Raw genomic sequence first — 22,306 nt, 5'->3', positions numbered from 1 at the left:
TAAAGATAGTAAAAATTTAAATATAAAGGATGAAATTTTCTGAGGGCATACACAGATCTACATTTAAAACTCTACAGTTAAGTTTGATTTAATAGAAAACATATCTCTCAAGGGTGCTTCCACGAGAAATTTAGTCTGCAAGTTTTAAATTTTTAATTTCGAACCAATCTAATTTTTCTGACTGTCTAAGCGTTCAAAAATGATAATATCTTAAAATATAATTATGCTACTTGTCAAAATATTAAATTTAGACAGTTGACAACATTAAAATTTAAATCAAATTATCCTAGTGCTAAAAATGAACCACTTTTTGAAATTGCAGAATTTTCAATTGTCTGATATAAATATCCTCTTCATAAAAGGGGGCTTCATAAAGGGGGGATATTCACATGATATAATGGAAATTAGCGTGTGCCCTAGCCCAAAAGGGCCTAAATATTTCATTTCTTGGAAATAAACATGCAATAAATGGCAGATTTTTCAAGAAATTATTCTATATTTCACAAAATTACTAAATACGTCCGTATATCTGCCAAAAATTTTTGAAGAAAATAAATTTATTTTGTTTCATCAAAAATATATATTAAAGATAAAACACGATTTTCTTGTTAAATAAAGACCTAAATACTCTTGATATTCAACGTCATTTTAAAAAAATAGATTTTAACAAAATAAATAATTCTTTTGCAAATATAATTACATCTAAAATGAAAGTTCTAAGCATTTGTTATGTAAGTAATTTAGTTTTTAATCAATTAAATTTACTGGCCACAAAATAAATTTAATTAGGATCGTTCTTTCCAGTATGTGAGTGTAAAAAAGTGTTTTAATCAAAATAATCTAATTAATCTTGCAATCAAAAACATTCCTTCGTTTTTCTAGACACATTTCCAATATTTTACAAAATATATCTTTGAGGATACGAGTTTATCTATTAAAAAAGATAAATTTAATAATTTTACTCTTACTTAAAACAATTTATTCGATATTAAACCAATCTCCAAACATGAGATTTTAGAAAAATTAAACAGCAGAATTTTTTGAAATTTGAAATATTGATTCATATGAGCACTAATAAAGTAATTTCCAGAGCAATTCACCAGTTGCATAAACCCTAAGTGTTCGAAGCCGCCAACAGATGGCGCCACCGTGTACTTTCGATTTTAAGGCACTTCCGCAGCGATTTCAGACTCAATCTAGCTACCGTGCATTCTTCAATTAATTTGCTAATTTTTGACGTGCTGAAAACCAAAATCGGTTCAGCCAATCGCCGTAGAATCGTGAAAAACTATTTTTTGAAATAAAAAAATCTTTTCCAACGTTTCTACGGCGAATGGCTGAACCGATTTTGGTTTTCAGCACGTCAAAAATAAAGCAAATTAATTAAAAAAAGCAAAATAGCTAGATTGAGTCTGAAATCGCAGCGGAAATGCCTTAAAATCGCTTAAAACAAAATTTTTAAGAAAGTCTGTGGTTGCGCCATCTGTTGGCGGCTTCAATAACTAAGGGTTTATGCAACTGGTCAATTTTTGCCTCTTAAAACCAATTAATTTCCTGAACATTCTGTGAAGGTTCCAACTCTGCGTTATAAGTAAAAAAGGGACGCTTAACTTGATCCTAAAAATAAAAAAAAAATCATATTTGTTCGATAAATACTTAAATAAAATTCAGCATTGATTCCACTTTAATACGCAGACACAAACATTACTTTTATTTTAGTCGGACATTAAGTTTTAGTTACATAAATATCGAGTACAAGAGGAATGTTCAGTTACAAAAAGGATCTCAGCTAAATTTGATTAGTTGAAGTTATTCCACAATTTGCGGCGAAGCTGCACAGAGAGAGAGGGGGGGGTGAGAGAATTGGTGGCGGGTCAGTCTTGGTTCACAACTTGAGCAGTTCCTCGTCGCTGTCCCACTCAAGCTCCTGGTGGTTGTGCAGGGCGGCGTTGGCCTCGGCCACCGACAGCGCCTGCAAATCGCTCCGCGCGCTCAGTACGTGCTCAGCGTCTCCTGCCACACCGCGCCAACCAGACGACCACGCAGCAACGCCAAAGAAAAGAAACAGAGAGAACACACAGCCACGTTAGACACGACAAGCCAGACGAAAAGCAGACGCGAGTGAAATTATTTTTTTTTGCAAAAACATGGTCGAATACAAAGCGAACACAAAGGCTTTCCGGGACAAAAGAATGGTTCACTTTGATGGATTCAACTAGTATAAGGGACTGAAAATTGGCACAGCAAATTAAAAAAAATTAATAATTAAATCTAAAAGAAATTGAAAAAAAGTTTTAGCTGCAAAAACAAATTTTTAAGCAAAATATCAAGAAAATTGATATCTAGATTAATTCACCAGTTGTAATAAGACGCCAACAGATGGCGGCACTGTATACTTTCGTAATTAATTTAATTTTAAGACACTTCCGCAGCGATTTCAGACTTAATCTAGCTGCTGTGCATTCTTCACTTAATTTGCTTTCTTTTGACGTGCTGAAAACCAAAATCGGTTAAGCCAAAAGCCGTAGAATCGTGAAAAACTATTTTTTGAAATGTAAAATCTTTTCCGACGTTTCTACGGTGAATGGCTGGACTGATTTTGGTTTTCAGAACGTCAAAAGAAAGAAAATTAAGTGAAGAATGCACAGCAGCTAGATTAAGTCTGAAATCGCAGCGGAAGTGTCTAAAAATTAAATTTATTACGAAAGTATACGGTGGCGCCATCTGTTGGCGGCTTCAAACACTAAGGGTTCATGCAACTAGTGCATGAATTTTTTTAAAAAACAGAAAAACAACAGTTTTAGCTGTAAAAGCAAAATTTTCGAGCAAAATATCATGAAAATTGATATCTAGATCAATAAAAATTTTTAAAATCAAACAAAAAAATTAATTTCATGAGAGGAATGATATTAGCAATTTTGCTGTCTCAATCAGAAACATTTTCTGGACAATATTCACGTTGATTATCTCATTTAAAGCAAACAGCGATTAATATTTTTCCACACTAAGTCGGCGCTTTTTGGTTGAGATACTCACCCTCGAATAGTGGACCTGGGTGTGCGAGGCAGACGAGGGCCAGGGGAAGCGCCACGAGAGGCAGAGCAGCGGGTAGCGGCGCCGCACGAAAATCACAACGACGGCGGCGACGGTAATTACGCTGCAAAGCACCAGCGACGCCACTGAAAGCATCATCAGCACTGATCAGAACGCTGCACTTGCAATATATGTGCCAATGAGATAAGATTAGGTTTGGAAAAAAACGGTGACTCGTAAATATTTACTCGATGCCAGATAATGTTAAAAGCTCGAGACAATCGATATTTCATTGCTTTCAGACAAGAGATTAAATTTTGTTTTATCAAAATCTGCGAGAACATGCTTTTTGCGCCATTCGCTTCTAAATAATGGCTATAAATGTTTTCAGGCAGGAAATGTTTTCACCTCATTTTTCAATAATTTACTAATTATTAGCGTATAACCTCGACTTGAAAATTGTCAAAGATAAATTTTTGGAGAAATTGAGGCGGCAAAAAGAAAATAATCTGCACAGTGGAGGAAGTTTTGAGCACTCCGAACGAAATTTTAGATTTTCATATAAAAAAATGGAATAAATTCATTTCTTGCAATTCTTGCGCAACAAATTGGCAAAAATTGAGTGGTAAAAACTAGTGGTGAAAAACAAAACCGGGTGGTAAGCAAATGCAACCCTGTAACAGGAGTTTTAAAATTATATTCTTGACGATGCTTCGACACTCTGAGAAAAATTGGTTATGTAAGAAGATCTAGTTAGTGCGTTGGCTGGGACTCCCGGAATCTCCCGGAAATTCCCGGTGCCGCAGGAGCAAAATTTCTTAGATGGAGCGACGGTTGGGACGGAAGCAGGAAATTTAAGAGCGGGAATTCCCGGGAACAGAGTCAAATTAAATATTCACAACAGAAACAGAACGGGAGGAATCGGGAGCGGGAAGTCCCAGGATAAATATTTCACTATACATATAGGGCCTCGAGGAAATTCCGGTAAAAGGATAAAAATATTTTTCGGAAGCGGGAGAAAAATTTGGTGAGAAGATTTTGCAATTCTGTTGCTGGTGCAAAAAATTGGATCACTCTCGAAATTTTCACACAAGGGGTTTGAGAATTCTTTTTTTTAATAGAATATTAATAAATGATCAAATTTATAGAAAACGGTCCGTAATGAGTCCTTTGACCTTGAATTTTGGTGCTCTTTTGATTGGACATATGGAGAGGAATCCAATGTATATCTAATAATTAAAATTAAACCACGAGAAAATAAGCGTTTCAAAAATTCCTGAAAAAAAAATAAATTTCCTTATAAGTGGAATTTTAAATTTAGAATGCCAAAAATAACTAAATTTGAGGGCTGGGTTAAAAATTAAACCTGATATTCGACATTTAGCACATTACAAAATGAATTATTTAATTTTTCCTCTTCAGAGCTAACCTGCCCGTAATTTTTTTCTTCTAATAATTGTCACCTTGATAATTACCTGCGAAGGAATGGCTTGCCGGCATGGCATCCTGCTGGGCCGGTTCGACGGGGACGTCGGGCCGGCTGGTCGGCAGGGTCGGCGAGGCGTTCCTCTGCAGACACAGAGCGTCCGACTTCCACTCAAAGATGGCGTAGCACGGCCGTTCCTGCAACACGCAAACAGACGATAGCGTATTATTTATGGTGACTAACCACGTTTCAAGAGAAAGCTAGCATTATACAAATAATATATTATAGTAGAAGAGAGCTTCATGGGAATCGAATAGCGCAGAGAACAAACGGGATTTCCAGGCGTACTTGACGCGTTATCCAACACCAAATCTTATGTAACCCTCCTGTTTGTGCACTTTGCAGTGTTTTCCAGCGCAAATTGCGAGTCATTACTTCCATTACTAGACGGGAAGCAACTAAATTGGGTTTTTTATAGATCTCATTTGTACTTCTATCAACTTGAAAAACCGGTTAATTTAAAGAAAAAAAATTATCCAAGAATAGCTCAGATGAATATGTTTATGACTTGTTCTGGAATGTATCGGAAGAAATTAAATGCAGATAATGATTACGACATTAACCTTCATTGGCATCTATCAATAAAATAGAAATTAATTTCTGAAATGATAAAATGGTGATTGCGTGCAGAATTTTTATTTTTTTAAATAGAATGATTTCCTAAACAGATTTTATCTAAGACCAAATATTCTGGGCTTTTTCCCACGGATATATTATATCTTTGCCTTAATTTGTTTTATTATATTCCAATTTTTGCATAAAAACTCAATTTTTATTCGGAATTGTTTTTAAACCGGAAAAAATATTATAACAATGAAAATTCCTTATATTTTTTTACAAAACGATGAAAGCACTACTTTTTGTTGATATCTTTTAAAAGGTTAACCACTTTTGAGATAGGCAGATAGCGAACAACTCGCGAAAACTCCGTGTCCCAATAACATCGCGATCATGTGCTATGAAATTTCCATACAGAAATAAAAAAGTGGCAGATTTTTCCAATAAAATGAAAAAGTAAATTTTTATTCCTAGAGAGTTTCGTGGTTCTTGGAATAACTGTCAAAATTCGTCAACAGTAAATCCCCAAAATCAATCAAACCGTCTAAAGTTTAAATTTAAAAAAATTCTAAACGAAATAAAATCACTAATGGATGAGAGCCTATTTTCATCTGTGAATATTAAATACCATCCTAATTGTGATGCTCTTTATTAAATATTAAAAAAATCCCTTTTAAATTAAAATAAAACCAACTAAATGGACCCAAAGAAGCAAAAATTATTTATTTTGGAAACGAAAATTTAAAAATGTAAATTATAAAGGAAAAAATATCTTTACAGCCTCTTTTCACTCCCGAGCTATGCAAATTTAAGAAATGACTGTGCGCAATTGACCGAGATAAGCGATATTTTTCTTCTCTTTAGCAACGCAGATGGACGTCATCTGCCGAATCGTTGAATTTTCAATTATATTCTTTCTCGACTCGAAAGCGAATACGTAATGGAGGCATAGTATACACAACATCAAAGTGTGAACGGCCGTGTGCTCGGCTTCTTGTTCAGACTCACTTTCACCAGGATCTGCTTATTTCGTGATTGTCCGCGCGCGCACTTTGCTCCGCAACGCACTACACCACACTTTCTCTGCCACATTCAAAGTCGAGCGCCGAGCAAAATTGACCGCAGATAAGCATGAATAAAATGTTTTCTCGTGAATTTGGTAACCAAATTCTACATTTAAATGTAAAGAGGAGGATATTATTTATTTCAAAGAGAGTTGGATGAACTGGAATTACGTCTCAATTCAAAAATGAATTGGGCAAAATTCAACTTTAGGTTGGAATAATTTTATTCTTTTCCCAAAGTTTCTTAAGTCCCTTTTTTGTAATAATTATTTTTTGTATATAATCACACGTTAAAGTCAACAATGAAATTGATTTAAAGGGATTTAATTTATATATCAATTAAAATATAAAAAGTTTTGAAATTGAAGACAGAAATAAAAATCCAATGTTACAACAGGGCTATTTATTTATACATTTAATGAAAAATTTAAACCTTGCGTTTTAATATTAACTGAAAAAGTAAATATGTAATTGCATGTATTGTAATTCAACTTATTATTCAAGTTGCGGTTTAAATACGCATGTAATAAATCGCCAATTTAATGCAAACCCATTATGTGGGAATTTTTTAATAATGCGTTTTCAAGATTATCATATCATGTGTTGATATTTTGCAGTTTCCGCTTCGCACTGCTATTCTTATCAGCAGGAAGAAAAAACCTATTGAATGCTCTCGTGCAGTGGTAAGGATAAGGACACAAAAGTTGTTTTTGCGCGTGCAAAACAACGGAAGGTCACTGAAACGCCAGTTGTTGCGACAGCTTAAAATTATTGAATTGTTAAAAGAGCAGAACCTCTAGAAAATAAACTAGTCACTCTATTAGGCAAAACAAATACGGATCAACTGCAAAAATTATTAAGTGTCAGGTTTAATTTTTTTTATTCTGCCATATTGCATAATTTTAGAGCAAGTTTGGGTGATAAAATCGAAAAATAAAAATAGATAATAACGGTGTTGTGAGGAAAACCACAGAAAAAAATAAAACGCAATAAATCGCGTCGAGCTCTGCGGTTCCTACAATACCAACGACCTGATGGGAAGCGAGCGAGTGTCAACTTCGCAGCTTAAGTGCAATCTCTTGTCACGGCGTGAGCGCTAATTCAATTAAAACAAAACACCTCTTTTGAAATCAGGGTTGTACCTACAGCTATAAAATTTTTCTAAAGAGAATTATCATTTCAAATTAGCGAACAGAATGATTTTTTAAATTAAAATAATTTTCATTCAGGAATAAATTCATTTTTTATGTACAAATTTGCATCAAAACTCGGTGATAGAAAAAATATTGTGCCGTTTAACATTCAAAAGCAATTTTTAGATGTTTAATCCACACATTCCGAGCAATCAAAATTGTGTAAAACGGTTTTTTATGCTCATTTGCAGCAATGATTCGGCATTTTTGCTATCATCAGTCGACAATTAATTTTAATTGAGAATTCTGCCAACAAAAATAGTGAAAAAGTAGGCTTTTAAGCAAAATGTGCAGTGAATAAGCTCCCAGCCACACTGAACTTGTGAAATTCATGCCAGTTTTGTAATACTTATTTTTTTGGCAGCAAGCTGGGCGGAGAAATTAATAAAAATTCCTGTTGAGCTCGTCCTCTGAGGTTTAAATTTTTGCGCAACCGCTGAAAACTGCTGGCGATAATGGCAACCTGAAAAACCGGATTTTCGCTGACCTGCTGAGGCAATATTTTTAAACTACAAACATGACTTTTGAAAATTTGGCAACTTTCTTCTCCAATCACGATAATTATAGATGATGAAGCCTGACGCTGGCATTTATTTCGGATTATCTCTTCTTTCTCTTTGTGTTTGGAGTTTCAATGCGTCGTGGCTATTGTCACGCATACTTTTCCGCCGCTGTGAGCGTTTCTCTCGCTCGTGTGCCCGCGTCCAGAATACTTAATCGGCGCGAAATTCTTGACGAGTGCGTGTGTCCACGATGGCGACTTGGAAATCCCAACATGTCCGTTTTATTTTGCTAATTATAAAAAGGCCGAGTTTGTTTTTAAACGCGTGGTTGAATTTTTCGAGCACGGCACTTAGAAACCGCGGAGCGCTCGGCGTTTCAAGGGCAAAAGTGAGTGACCTGGCAACAAACGGCGCGAGCACTGCACAGTCAGGTGCGGCACCAAAATCGTGTCGCTGTTTATTTTGCAGATCATCGTTGGCACAAAGGACCCTTTTGGCACTCGCTCCCGAATGGAAAACCCGATCCGACGCAAATCGATTTCGACACCCCCTGTTCCCAATTCAAACGGGATTGTTTACTTTTTTATTATGCCGTGTACAAGCACGTTTCCTTTCGAGTGCTGCGCGCTAATTAAATTGCGCAATAATCACGCAATCTTAATAGCTTCTCTGATTTGGCACTGATAAACTTTTAACCCCACTGAACCTTGAAATACGCTCTTAATCATTTGGGCGACGCATCAACAGATTAATTTTATCGCCCTCTATGATCAGGGAATTAAAATTTTAACCCGCAATTTTAGCTAACGCGTAAATTAAATTACAAAATAGTTATTTCCGAATAAAAAATGTGTAAATTTAAATGATTCGCTGTGGAAATAAATATTTTTATCCCATGTATCTGTAGCAGGGTCATTTTTCTAGTGAGATATTTGGACCATTCACCACACATTATCTCAAGATAAGAGCCATAGTTTCCTGCCTGCTGTCAAAATCTTGTGGCGCGCGGGTCAAAGAACCAATCTGGATGTGTTTCAGCGGGTTTGCAGGCAAGTAAACAAAACAAAAATGCAATTTTTGACCTATTTTTCTCCTTAAGAACAAAATTTGTGAAGCCTTTTGGAAGTTTACACTTTTCATTATGAAAGTTCTTACGAATATTAAATGCAACTCATGAAAGAAGTGATGCATAATTTCTCTGAAATAAAAAAGAACTATCCTCATTTTTTTCTGTTATTCATAAATTTACTACTTTAAACTGTAACTCCAGCTGAAGGCGGACGGGAAATTTGGCTTAAATTGGAGTGTAATGCTTCAGTGCAGCACATAAATCTTGCAAGAGTAATAGCTTTCCTTGACACGATCGTTTCTTGAAATTTCGACGCAAAATATATTGGTAAATCATTGAATGACAAGAAAATGCAATCCTGCGAGGGGAAATGCCCCACTTATTATGGAAAATTCTCTATTTTGCCTGTACGATCATAATATTTTCATCGTGCGGTCGTTCCAAGAGAAGAGCAGCGTCTCCTTCTTTCTGCAGTGACGTCAGCGTGCGCGTCATCCTCCGCCTCGCAAGGTAGCGGGAGGGAGACCAGTCGGTGGCAAGCGCTGCGCCATTCCACACGCTCGCTCGTTTCTTTCCTGGTGCTCTCTCTTTGGCGAGAATATTCGTGCTACAGCATGCCGTGATGTGGGGCCCGTGGGTGCTCTTCGGGGCCCTGGTGGCCGCCGGGGTGGCCGCGGCCGCGTGTCCCGCGGACTGCCAGTGCGGCCGCTTCCAGAACGGCGACCGCGAGATCGAGTGCAGCCTCGTCAAGGTTATCTTGAAAGACGGAAACGACCTTCAGGTGCAGTGTGCCGAGGCGGCAGGACAGGAGGACCTGAGCCCCGTCGGGTTCTTGGAGACCGCGCCTGCCAGGGTGCTGTTGCAGTTTTGCCCGCTGCCGGTGCTGTCCAAGTTGATGAACGCGTCTCAGGTGGCGTCGCTGGTGGCCGAGTACGCGCAGCGCACCTTCCTCCTGACGCCGGGCCACTTGGAGGGATTCTCGGCCCTGACCAAGCTCCAGCTGAGCAGCAATCGCATCACCGAGCTGCCCGAGGGGCTGCTGGCGCCTCTGAAGCGTCTGCACAGCCTCCACCTGAGGGACAACCAGCTGCGGGCGCTGCCCGCCGACCTGCCTGAGTCGCTGACGGAGCTCGAGTTGGGAAGCAACCTGCTGACGCAGCCACCTGCCAAACTGCCACTCCTCAAATCTCTCAACCTGTGGAAGAACAGGGTGAGCGCCCTGCCACCGCTAGAAGGTTTTCCGCGGCTTTATTCGCTCGACGTGAGCGGAAACGGAATGGTATCCATCGCCGCGGACGCCTTCGCACATCTTCCCGACCTGTCAGTGCTCAACCTGAGCAACAACCGCTTCAGGGCGCTGCCACCAGGGGTGCTTAGAACGGTGAAGAACCTGACAGATCTGAGGATGAACGATATCAACGCCACGGAGCTGCGCCTTCCAGCTGGCTTCCTGGCCGACCTTCCCTCCCTGGAGAAAGTGTCCATCGAGCGATCCGCACTGGTGTCACTACCTGAAGACGCCTTTCACGGTGCCAAGAGCCTGGCGACGCTCAGCCTGGCGAGCAACAAACTCACGTCCGTGCCGGACGGAACATTTAAAGACTGCTCTGCGCTGAAGAATCTCGACCTGAGTGGCAACCGCTTGAGCTCTGTGCCAGACTTCACTGGACTTTCAGTATTAGAAACCCTGGACATGTCCAGAAATCAGCTGTATGAGTTGGGCGCAGAGGAAATGCGGCCCCTAAAGTCCCTGACGACGCTGGTGATGCGGTCCAACCTGCTGGACGTGATCAGCACGTCCGCCTTCGACGCCAACGGGCAGCTGACCAGCGTGGACATGGACAACAACCAACTGACTTTCGACTCGGCGATACGCGATACTTTCGGAGTGTACTCGCCGTTCCACTCGTGCACCAACCTGCAGAGACTGTCCTTCCGCAACAATTCGATCTCGGAGATTCCCGCCGATTGGCGCAACACCCTCACCAAGTTGGAGAGGCTTGATCTGCGCGAAAATCAGATAATCATAATCGACGTGGTTGAGTTCAACTTTCTGTGCAGAAACGCTGAGATTGACCTGAGAGGCAACAACGTCTCCTTGATCAACATGTGGGCGTACGACGTCATCTCGTCTGGCAATCAGCCGAGCAACAACCTGATCAAGGTCGACTCTGGCGTCCTCAACTGCACGTTTTGCGTCACGCACGAACTGCTCAAATTTTTGGAGAACCAGAACGCCGGCAAAGAGCAGCTGTTCAAACTGGACATGAACGTGACCGGCTCCTGTCTTTCAAACTACACAGCCGCGAATTTCCTGTGTCCAGTCAAGGACGGGTTTAATTGTCCGAAAAACTGCACCTGCCTGAATAACAAAGAGACCAACAGTATTCACATGAACTGCAGTTCACCGCTCGTACTGCCAAGCAACCGCTCTGAGCCGATCTACTCTGCAACCATCGGAGAGTTGAGGCTGCAGGGATTGTCAGGGAACTTCTCCCAATCAGAGCTGAAAATCAAAAGGCTGCTCCTGGGAAACAACCGCCTGACTGGCGTGCAGAGCATCCCGGTCAACCTGACGGTGCTGGAGGTGCACGGAAATCAGCTGAGCCGTCTGTCCGATAGCGTTCTGGCCCGGCTGAACCACACGGAGCGAATCACGCTGGCCAACAATCCGTGGACCTGCGACTGTGAAACTCTCGAATTGATGGCATTCGTGCAGCGCCGCTTCGAAGCCGTCGCCGACCTGGCCAACGTCACGTGCAAAGACGGACGCGCCCTCGCGAAACTCAGTGCTGACGAATTGTGCAACAATGCCCAGCTAGCCGTGGCCGCAAGCGTCTTCATCGCCATCGCGGGCATCATCCTCGGCGCCCTGGCTGCCCTGTACTACAAGTTCCAGCACGAGATCAAGGTGAGCATTACCTTCAAAGAGCATAAGTTTTAAGTCGAAATAATGCAAAAGAATTCAGCATGGCGGCTCCTATATACTCTCTTTTGGTCTGAATGACGTCATATCATTTATTCAACAGTAGCATTGACGTAAAAGATAAATATGATTTTGAAGGAAAAAAACGGATAAATTAAACTATCCTGTCGCATTTCTTTTAAATCTAAATTCAATCCTGTAAGATTTCGTTTGACCCCCAAACAATCACTTCTGAATTTCCAACAACCAAAGAAGTCACGTTTTTTTGTGTTTCCGTCGTGTCATTCTCAAGGCAAAGGTTGCATCTCTTCCGCTCCGAGCGGTTTCGCCCCGGCCACAAAGCGCTCTGACAAATATTCTAATATTATTTTTCTTCCTGCTATATCTAGGTGTGGCTCTACGCGCACAACCTGCTGCTATGGCTGGTCACCGAAGCCGAGGTGGACAAAGACAAGCGCTACGACGGCTTCATCTCATACTCGCACAAGGATGAGCTGTTCGTCGCGCAAACCCTCGTACCTGGCCTCGAGCCGCCGTTCAAACTGTGCATCCACGCCCGCGACTGGAACGCAGGTGACTGGATTCCAGACCAGATCGCCAGGTCGGTCGAGGAGTCGCGACGGACCATCGTGGTGCTGTCGCCCAACTACCTGGAGAGCGTCTGGGGACGCATGGAATTCAGGGCTGCCCACCAGCAGGTGAGACATTTGATTCAAATAATAAATGACCATTTTCATATGATACAATTTTTCCAATAAAATAATTCACGTAGAGAAATTATTAATTGTTCAAGGTTACTACCTTATCAATTATAATTTAAAAAATCTGTAATTTTGAAAACAATTCATTCATTTTTATAGTTAAAATATGTTTCAGATATTTATTAATAATTAAAAAGTTATAATTTTAATAAAATTAAAAGAATTGATCCCAACAAGTCAGTTCTGCTTTCAATGTGCAATCAAAATATTAATATTTCCGAATTTTTAGGCAATGAGTGAGGGCCGAGCGAGAGTGCTGGTGATTCTACTGGAGGACGTGGGACCTCTGGACAAACTAGACCCTGAGCTGCGCGCCTACTTGTCGATGAACACGTACGTCAAGTGGGGCGAACCCTGGTTCTGGGACAAACTGCACTACGCCATGCCGCACCGAAAGCTCAAGGGCACGGCGCGAAAGGGGCCTCGCCCGCTCGCCATCAAAATTAACGATAAGCTGGAGCAACTGCAGCACGGAATCTGAACTCTGCGTCTGCCATGTTAATTTTAAATACGGAGGACAATCGAGGATTTGCTCAATTGTGTCGACGAGAGCCGCGAGTGATTGTGTCAGAGTGAATGAAACATGCAAATGAGTTTGAAAGCTGTTATTGTGTATTATGTCAGCGGAATAAAAATAAGAAAATTGTTTATACGAAACACGCGTTTCACTTGGAGACTTCAATGAGCGAATCGCTTTTCTAACGCCATTTTAAGCATTTTAAAATCCACAAAAAAAAATCACATTTCTCGAATCATTTTCTTGCCTAAATCATTATTAAAATATAAAATAATTGGGTACTCACCATGAGCAGTCTAGGAGCCCCCGTTCCGTTGCTCTTACTGTCGCAGCCGAGCCAAACCTCCGCTCCGTACGTTTCTAAAGCGACAAAAAATGGCGATTAAGTTCCAACACGCAACCCTAAAATTCAACTCTCACTATTAGTCACGCAGGTGGCTCCGCCGCCAAAGTAGAGTTTGAGGTAGTCGCCGTAGAGGACGGCCTTCTGCAGGATGCCGTAGGAGGCCCAGGTACCTTCGGCCGAGCGTTGGCAGACTGCATTTCCGCTGCAGTCGCGGCCGCGGCCGCACAGGTCGATCGTGTACTTGCCCACCTCGACTTGTCCGCCGAGGCTGTCCAGGCTGAGGAAGCGCTTCAGCTGGCTCACGTACACCTTGCAGCCTTGCACCTCTTCCTCCTCAGGGCCGCACACCAGGCTTGTGTGCCAAATGAATGAATACTGGCATTCGGGCGACTCTTTGTCAAAAATCGGCCCGCTCTGGAAAATAAGAACTTCGGTTAGGGATCAAATTTTCATGAAGAGTTCCAAAACCTTGATTAAATTTAATACAAACTTGACGCACATTGACACCATAGGGGTCACAAATAAAGTCGATCCGCGTGGAGGCGTTGACGGAAGGCCTCCTGGGACACGCACTGCCCCCTGAGTAGATGAGCAGGGCGCCGTCGGCCGTTATGGTGGGGCTGGTGGACGCGTAGCCCAGGCTCAGTTCCTCCACCATCTTGCCGCCCGCCAGCTTGCGGGCAACGCACGCCGCGGCGCCAGCGCCGCAGTTGAGTTTGGACTGCGGCACCAGCGGCCGACACACGTTCAGGAAGTAGATTCGGCCGTCAGGAAGCTCGGCCCGGTAGTTCTGCGTCACCCTGATCAGCGGGGAGAGGTCAGTCTGCAGGCCGAGCAGCGAGTTGGAGCAGGCCACCTGCTGCTCGCACGCTAGACGCGTGTGCCAGTGGATGACCGTGATGCAACCCTGAAAACAAGAGGAGGGGGAGTTTTAAAATGGGAGATACATGAGGCTGCAGGGATGGAAAAATCCCCAATTTTATGTAGGCTTGCATTGTTTGTCAATGTCAATGGGAATGAATCCGGCGCCCCTCTTCTTTTTAAAACGAGGGGAGGGAGGGGAAGTTTGTTTACAGTTAAATCCAGAATTTTAAATATATATGGCAGTTTGTAACTAAATATATTTTAGGAACATTTATGGTATACTCAGATTTGTTCCCCTCAATTCCTGAATTTAAAAGAGGGGAGTGAAAAAGGTTTCGCCTCCCTCTCATTGGTTAAGGAGGGGAGGAAACAAACGCCAATAAAAACATGGTGGTGGGAACTATGGCAGCGCCGCCATCCTTGCGCTTGAGTAAAAAATGGAAAAGAATCTGAGTTCAACCCTCAATTTTATATCAGTAAGGAGAGGGAGTCAGAAACAGCCAATTGGAGCTTGGCTTCTGATTCGCAGGGTTCCTTATTTAAGAAAAAAATGGAGGGCTCTCCAAAGTAGAGGCTCTTCGTTTGATTCCATTTAACCAAAGGGTAAGAGGAAAGGGAGTTTCACACACATAATAATACCCTTTAAAAATTGCTTAAATTCTTACCTGAAGCGTTTCGACAAACCTGGGTCCCTCCAGGCTACCTTCAGCGCCGCAGAAGAACTCGATGGTCGTCTCTCTGGTGCGTCCAACGCCGCACGCATCTCCACCTTTGTACCTGAGCTCCAAGGTGCCACCGTGTAGGAAGCGGAGCTCAGAGGAGCTGCGTCCCAGGGACAGTTTCCCGTTCGACTTGGTAGTCAAACAAGCAGCCGAGGCATTATCGTTACAGTTATTGGTGCTGGAAAGGTCCGAGCAGACGGCCAGCGCGATTGGGTTGTCGTAATCGTCGGTGGCCAAGTGGTCCTGGCCGGCCAGTGGGCTCAGGTCGAACCTGAACTTCGAGGACGGATTGAGGACGGAGCAGTTGTGTCCCGAGACCGGCCGCTGCGGACAGGCGGCCGACGTGCGCCAGAAGAGGGCGTGGTCGCACTGGAACTCGCCCAGGTACTCTGGCTGCGAGTCAATCGCGCCTTCGTCGCAAAGGAAGGTGATCGTCGTGGTCACATGCACTGGTCCTTGAGGGGCGTGGCACAGGGCTCCCTCCACGTAGTGCAGCTTCAGCACATTCCTATCCAGGGTCGGTCCTTTTTGCACGTTTCCCAGGTTGATGAACCTGTGAGAGATTTCACGGTCAGGGTATTAAATACTGATTCATTATTATTATCTTCTTAAAATGCATTTAAATAATCAGTTGAAAAGAATTTAGAAAATTTACTAAAGGTGGAGATCATCAACCTTGCAATTTTGAACGAATTTATATATTTATTTTTATTAATTTCTGTAGATGGCAAACGATCAAACTCCAATTTTAAAATTGGCATCTGAAAATAGACTACTCTTAGAACAACAAGAAACAAGTTGAAAATAAAAAAAATACGAATTAAATCTTGGACAAGACCATTTAAATCGGAGTCTTTAATTTTTGCCCTTGGAAAAGTTCATGAATCTGTGTCCAATTTAAAGAACTAAATCTTTTTTCGAGCAATACGACTGGACGGTACAAAAACAATTTTTCCTACTTGTCACCCTCGCGTAGGCAGGCCCCAGAAGTAGACTCGCAGTTGGCGTCTCTGTTGAAAACAACGGAGCGGCAGACATTTAGTAGGACGCCTGACGGATTTCCCAGCCGAGTGCGGGCCATGTGGTTGATTGAGCGCCTGGAGAGCGGGCTCAGGTCGTACAGGGCGCCGTCCTCGCCCTGCACTGTGCATGGCACCTCTTTGTACGGCGGACAGGCCCTAGGATGGTTCCACACCAGGTAATAGTTGCAGTCGCCAGCGCCTATCCAACAGTAAAAATTATTTATTGTTTCCTCTAAGCATCAAATTAATGTGACATTTAAGGAAAGTCAAATCATGCTACTTTAAACCATTTTAACCTTATTTTCAAATTTTCAAACCCATTTTAAGCTGTTAAAACCATAAAAAACTCTCTAGAATCTGTAGAAATATTTAGAAACTGTCCTTGTCTGCTAAAACTTATTTCAATTCACAAATAAAATATTTACATGGACTTAAAAAATTAACAAAAAGGCAAAATATTTATGAGAAACTTTAATTACAACTTTATGAAAAATAAAAAAGGTTGTAATTGTAACAATAAATATTTTTAATTTTAAATATAATTTGAAAATATCTGAAAAATAATCCCAACTTTATTTAATGAAGGTTTTTACCTGAGGCGAAAACGTGGGGCTGCGTGACCCCTCCATCAGGATCAATGTGCTCGCACGCGAGGATGGCGGTGACGCTGCTCTTGACGCCGGGCAGGCACTCCTGGCCCGTGAGGCGGAGGCTGAGGCGGCCGTCGCTGTACTCGAGGCGGTCGTTACGCATCCCGATGGCAATCTCGGTGCCGTTCTTCAGCACAAGGCACACATTCACGTTCTTGACGTTGTTGCACGGCTTGTGCAGCGGCCCGCATAGGTTTACTCGGTAACTGTACGACTCCATTTGTACCTCGTAGTCGTGCATTTTGTTGTAGATCGAGCGCAGGTCGAACGAGTACAGCATCCGAGAGTCCAGCACGCGGCAGTTGTCGCCCTGGTCAGGCTGAAAATTGTCGATATTGTAAAATTGTACTTATTTCGCTCAAAAGAAACGGTTTAATACAATTTCTATGCAGTCGAATATTTATTTTTGAACAAATTAATTCTAAAAAGCCTTAAACATTGTTAAAACAAAATAAAAACAAATAAACAGACTGGAACAATGCTCTAAAGATAAGATTTAATTGGTTTTTACAGCTTGAAATTAGCTTTCTTCTTTATTTTGTTTTTATAGTAGCAGAATTCAAAATTTTGATGCCAACCTTAGGTTCACAGGCGGCAGGAGTGAGCCACATAAAACTGTAGACGCAGTCATCACTGGCGATCAGGAACTCTGGTCCTCTTTCCACGTCGTGACACTTAAAATTAATGTGGATTTTACGCCTGTTTATTAAATCAGGACATAAAGAACCGTCTGGAATGAAATAAAAGTTGTAAATTTCTGTGCAGAGTAAAAAGTTGGCATGGCATCACCTCTGTAGGTTAAAATAAGGTCGCCGTCCTTTGTGACCCTGGGAGGGTGCTCCACGAGACCGAGGGGCTGAGCTAAATCCGATTGGTTTGAGTTTGAAATGCAAGCTCCGACATTTCCAGCTAGATAATTTTCATTTTAAAAATTACTTGGTTGATTTTAGATTTGTATTTTACTAACCATGGCACGGCGAAGGTAGGCTGCGTGGAAGGGGTGCACACACGTTAATATAGTACAATTGGTGCGTATAATTGGATCGGGGGTCGCGGACGGTCCAGTAGCTGTTCGTCTTTCGCAGCGGGCTCAAGTCGATTTTAACGCCTTGCCTTGTGTACGCCTTGAGGAAAAGTAAAATAGAAATTAGTACTCACAATCAGAGCAAGGAAGAAGAATAGGTTTAAAAATAATATATCTGATAAGAGCAACCGATAATTTATTTTAATATTTAATTTCCTTGTAATTTATTATTGTGATCATTTCATTAATTTTAAAACTGCTATTATAACCACCAGGAAAATTTTAAAAACATTAAAAAACTATAATAATGTAGTGCACCAACTTCAGTTATTGATAGAAATTCATCGATGTGTCGTTTTGTGTTGGTTTAATTTATTTATTTATTTAGATAAATAGTTCGTATTTGCTTTCGAAAAAATTTTGCGCTATAGGTTTTCAATTTGGCTTGGAAAAATTGCATATTATATTACTTATTAAAGAAAAATTTAGTTGGCTGATAAAACAAACAAAAACTGATGAAAAGGCAAAAAGAATAATTATCATTACGTTTTTTACCATTAATGTTTTTATCTTAAATTTATCAACTTTAAAACAAGACTGAAAAATTTAGCCAGTCAATATTTTTTTTTCTGAGATTCCAATTGTTGCTGGACCATCAAATTAGCACTGATAATGCAATTTCAGGTCGTTTAAACCAGACCTGAAACCGTATTAAACTCCAAATACTGATTAAATTAAGTCAAAATTGGTCAAATTAGGTCCGCAAAAACCCGATATTTTCAGGAAAAAACAAAAACCTGTTTTTTGCAATTTAGCGCATTTTTCTGAAACACATGCATTTGAATTAAAGATCAAAATGTCTCATGATGGATGACAAAAAAGGGATTTTAACAAAATCAGTAGATGTAAACCATTGGTTCACCATCAAAAGACTAACAATGCTTTGTAAAGGATCGTTTTAGCTTTATTTTGCTAGTACTGTTCGCCATTTCTTGCTTTTAAATTTACTGTATTGACCATAAACAATAATAATATTAAGTTATTAACACTCATCGTAATTTTCAACGTGAAATGTGACCTGTTTGGAGTTAAATTCGGGAAAATGAGGAAATTTGGTGTTTTTTCCAGAAAAAAACAGTGGTGCATTTTTGCAGATTGCAGAATTGGCAAACTCTGGCTAAAAAACCATGGAAAATTGAATAATTTTTGTTTCAATCGCGTGCAAATATTCTGATTCAAAATATATTATTATAACTTACAACGCAATCGACGGGAACTGGCGGGCAAGCGTATGGCGAGTGGACGGCGAAGTAGGTGATGCCATTTTCCTGCTTGATGAACTTGGGCTGCGTCTTCAAGGGCGCCAATTGCTCGCAGTAGTATCGGATCTCGAGGGCCACCGAGCCGTTGTCGCTGCGCTGCGTGGAGACGAGGTAGCCGTTGGGCGCGTGTCGCAGGGTGACACTGTCGTCGTAGCGAGCCAGCGAGGTCTTGGCCTTCACCTCGCAGGCGGCCGCCTTCTGGCCGGGACAAAACCTGCCGGCCACCGGCGCACACAGATTCAGGTAGAACTGGCGGCCGTTGGCGCCAGCCACTCTGTAGGCCGTGTCGTTGGCCAGCGGATACAGGTCGAACCAGTAGCCGCCGGAAGCCGCCAGGGAGCACGCACGCCCTGTCTTGGTTGTAGGGCAGGCGGCCGCCGTGATCCACCCCAGCGCGATCTCGCAGCCCGTCAGCCCGAGGAAGAACGGCGCCAACACCTTTTCTTGATTGCACAACAATTCCAAAATGATCTGAAAATAATTAAAATAATTGTACAGTTCATCAGGACACGGAGTTTCCGCGAGTTTTTCGCTAACAAGGAGTCGCCAATAATTACCGATAAAAAAAATTTAAAATGGTTTTAAAGAGGGTTGAAACTGCAAAAGCCTGGAGGATGCTTGTTGCAAATGCATTTATGCACGAAATTATCCCTCAGGATTCAGTTGAAGGCAAAATTAAAAAAAAAATAGAAAAGTTTCTGCAAAGTTAGCATGCTTTTCAAATGGTGAGAACTGTCTCCTTACTTGAAATCAATTTTATTTCAAAACAAAGAGTGTCCCCTAAAAGTGTCAAACAACATTGAATAGATCCTGACAAGAGGAGTCAAAATCCGCCAATAAACTGCAAATTTAGGAGAAAATTTAAAAAATTTATTTTTTTATAAAGGAAAAAAATTCGTCCTGGTCCCGGTAAAATTGCGCAACTTTCAACAACCAAACGCTTCTTTGTTGCAAGAAAAGGTCAACAATCAATTCGACAGTGAAATAGTGGGTGTTTGTTGAACGTTGCGCAATTTTACCGGGACCAGGACGAATTGTTTTTCGATCAACTGCTAATTGCATCCAACAATTTTTAAATATTTTCAATTGTCACCCTGTATCAGTCAATTTTAACCCATTTCCCTTATTTTGAAAGGTTACCGGTGCACGAAAACGGCGCAACCATTGAAGGAAGATACGATGAATGATAAATTTGAGTTTCTTCTGGCGAAAAACAACGATCCCAAGAATGCTCAGTTCTGTTCAATTCGAAATAACTCAATTAATCCACCCTCGGGACACAGGGGATGGGTCTCAGCCCCCAATTATGACTACGAAATTAATTACTTTAATTTAAATTTGGGTCAAAGCCGCACGAATTCTGCAGAAAAACTACTCTGTTAGTTTTGATTCATCTTTAAAGGAAACAAAATTTGATTAATGTGAAGCTGGTCCAAATTAAAAACACCTGATTTTTAGCGTAATTCTCTAACGTTTTATATACCTGATAAAATATTTTAAAAAACCAAATTATTAATTTATTTAAAAAATAACACAAAAATAAATATGATGAATTATTTAAAAGAAGAATTTTAATGATTTAAATAAATGGATTAATTGATTGCAATTAATGAGAATTTTTTAGACGTGGTGAAAAATTGGGATTACAAAAGACTCTCTTTTGTGTTTAATAGATAATTAAAAATAATAAAAACCCTAATCAAATGAGACAAAATGTCATTTTCAAAGCGATAAAAACTCTCATTTGGTTGTTGATACCCTGAGTGACCCCAAAGTTGATTGAACATGATGGGATATTATCTAACATTATTTACTAGCAAGCAAAAAATGAAGATAAGAATTTCTGTCATGTACAGCTCTCTAAATCGTGACGTCACACTGTTTATGATGATGTTTATGATTACGTCTCTTGGACTAAGACTCTTATAACAGTCTGGGTTTTCAATTCCGAGGTAGGTATTTTTTAGGAAAAATGTTATGCAAGTATAGTGCCTGTGCGCGTGGAATTATTTCAACATCTACATCCACTCTGTGCGCTGGAGTATGTGATTTCCTGGGAGTCGTCTCGTTGCTGAACACGTAAATGCTTTTAAATTTATACAACTCACACACACGTGACACTAGAGGAGGTCAGCGTTGTTCTTCAATTGATGAAATAGAAAGCATTCCAAGCGAGATCAAACAGAATGACCACTGATAAGATAAAAATCTACCAAGAGCGCCAACAGAGCCAAAACTTAAAACTGAATTATATAACAAATCATAAAAACAAAAACCATTCAAGGAGGAAAATTCCGAATTGTATGACGAATTTTTAAAAAAGGTTTTTTCCTTTAGAAAATCGTGAATCGTGACGTTCTTTTTTAGCAAGGGAATTTAAAATAGAATTATTACTGTATAATTTCGTCCAGGCTCGCAGGGCGAGTGTCCAGGCATGATGAGGACGGGAGAGCCATTGCGAAGCACCAGAGTGGTGTTGGCGGTGGCAGCGGCGGCCGAGGGCACCAACGTTCGCCACTGCTCGCCGTCCTTGCGCGCCAGGCAGCCGGACGCGTCCTCGTCAGGGCACTGGGCCTTCGTCAGGCCCTTCAGCGGGCCGCACACGGACAGGAACAGCGTGCCGGACTTCTGCATCGAGTCGGACACAATAGGCACCGTCCACGGTTCAATCGTCGCCAGGCTGGACACGAAAAATGGTCAAATTATACTTCTGGACGCAGGAGGAAAGGGTTTACGAAAAATCGGACACAGGCTGACAAGAATTAAATTAAAATTCCTGGGATTCCTGGCTATGATTTACGATTTTCGTCCATTTTACACGAATGGGAAAACAAATTATATTATTTCTTCTCAAGGGTAGTTTTCACCTGGAGAAGTCGTAGGTCTGAGGGTCTCCGTTATCGCCGGTGATCGTGTAGAGGCAATGCGACGAAACGGCCGTCGCCGCACAGGCCACACCGGCGGCCAGCAGCACGAATCGGGCCCACATCGTCGCCAGCCTATTTACATACGCATAATACGCGACACTTGGGCCATGCGTAATTAAATTAAAGCGATCGGCGAAAATCGAACTCTCGGTCTCGTCCGTGATGCCGAGAGACTCGAGGTGATTTGGTTGGAAGTGGAAAGAATTGTCAGTGGTATTTAAATGGGCTGGAGAGTTCGAGACAGCGCCATGTTGGATTCGTGGGCATAACCCTCCCTGCCTTAGACGACAAAGTAAAACATGGCGTCATTTCTGGTCCT

General features: G+C 41.4%; 2 protein-coding genes across 3 annotated transcripts; one reads left to right on the top strand and one right to left on the bottom strand.

Moving 5' to 3' along the window:
* Nucleotides 1-1,677: 1,677 nt before the first annotated feature.
* Lerp (lysosomal enzyme receptor protein) lies at nt 1,678-22,226 on the bottom strand. Of its 2 annotated transcripts, none has more exons than XM_065481885.1 (15): nt 21,928-22,226; nt 21,455-21,740; nt 18,998-19,531; nt 17,682-17,838; nt 17,504-17,623; nt 17,293-17,444; nt 16,658-17,033; nt 16,002-16,263; nt 14,986-15,595; nt 13,956-14,363; nt 13,531-13,870; nt 13,397-13,470; nt 4,509-4,656; nt 3,037-3,179; nt 1,678-1,972 (listed from the first exon to the last, which is right to left on the bottom strand). In XM_065481885.1, the coding sequence occupies exons 1-15, from the start codon at nt 22,047-22,049 to the stop codon at nt 1,886-1,888; spliced, it is 3,819 nt and encodes a 1,272-aa protein (XP_065337957.1). In that variant the 5' UTR covers nt 22,050-22,226; the 3' UTR covers nt 1,678-1,885. The 2 variants fall into 2 exon arrangements, with proteins under 2 accessions (XP_065337957.1, XP_065337958.1); XM_065481886.1 differs by having other exon boundaries at nt 1,678-2,013; nt 21,928-22,225.
* On the top strand, nt 9,414-13,250 carry Tl (Toll). Its single transcript, XM_065481888.1, has 3 exons — nt 9,414-11,817; nt 12,222-12,530; nt 12,823-13,250. Exons 1-3 carry the CDS (start codon nt 9,529-9,531, stop codon nt 13,072-13,074), a joined length of 2,850 nt encoding a protein of 949 aa, XP_065337960.1. The 5' UTR covers nt 9,414-9,528; the 3' UTR covers nt 13,075-13,250.
* Nucleotides 22,227-22,306: the final 80 nt, after the last annotated feature.

This window comes from Cloeon dipterum, chromosome 3 (assembly GCF_949628265.1).
Source record: "Cloeon dipterum chromosome 3, ieCloDipt1.1, whole genome shotgun sequence".
Classification (NCBI taxonomy): Eukaryota; Metazoa; Arthropoda; class Insecta; order Ephemeroptera; family Baetidae; genus Cloeon; species Cloeon dipterum.
The sequence above is the reverse complement of the archived record's forward strand: the minus strand, read 5'-3'. Positions and strand labels throughout refer to the sequence as shown.

What these genes read in the sequence shown, in the direction of transcription:
- Tl (XM_065481888.1), top strand. Translation starts at nt 9,529, where the DNA reads ATGTGGGGCCCGTGGGTGCTCTTCGGGGCCCTGGTGGCCGCCGGGGTG. An exon ending in AGTTCCAGCACGAGATCAAG is followed by an intron (nt 11,818 to 12,221) that starts GTGAGCATTACC and finishes TGCTATATCTAG; the next exon opens with GTGTGGCTCTACGCGCACAA. An exon ending in TCAGGGCTGCCCACCAGCAG is followed by an intron (nt 12,531 to 12,822) that starts GTGAGACATTTG and finishes CCGAATTTTTAG; the next exon opens with GCAATGAGTGAGGGCCGAGC.
- Lerp (XM_065481885.1), bottom strand. Translation starts at nt 22,049, where the DNA reads ATGTGGGCCCGATTCGTGCTGCTGGCCGCCGGTGTGGCCTGTGCGGCG. An exon ending in CTGCCGCCTGTGAACCTAAG is followed by an intron (nt 17,034 to 17,292) that starts GTTGGCATCAAA and finishes GACAATTTTCAG; the next exon opens with CCTGACCAGGGCGACAACTG. An exon ending in GTGACCCCTATGGTGTCAAT is followed by an intron (nt 13,871 to 13,955) that starts GTGCGTCAAGTT and finishes CTTATTTTCCAG; the next exon opens with AGCGGGCCGATTTTTGACAA.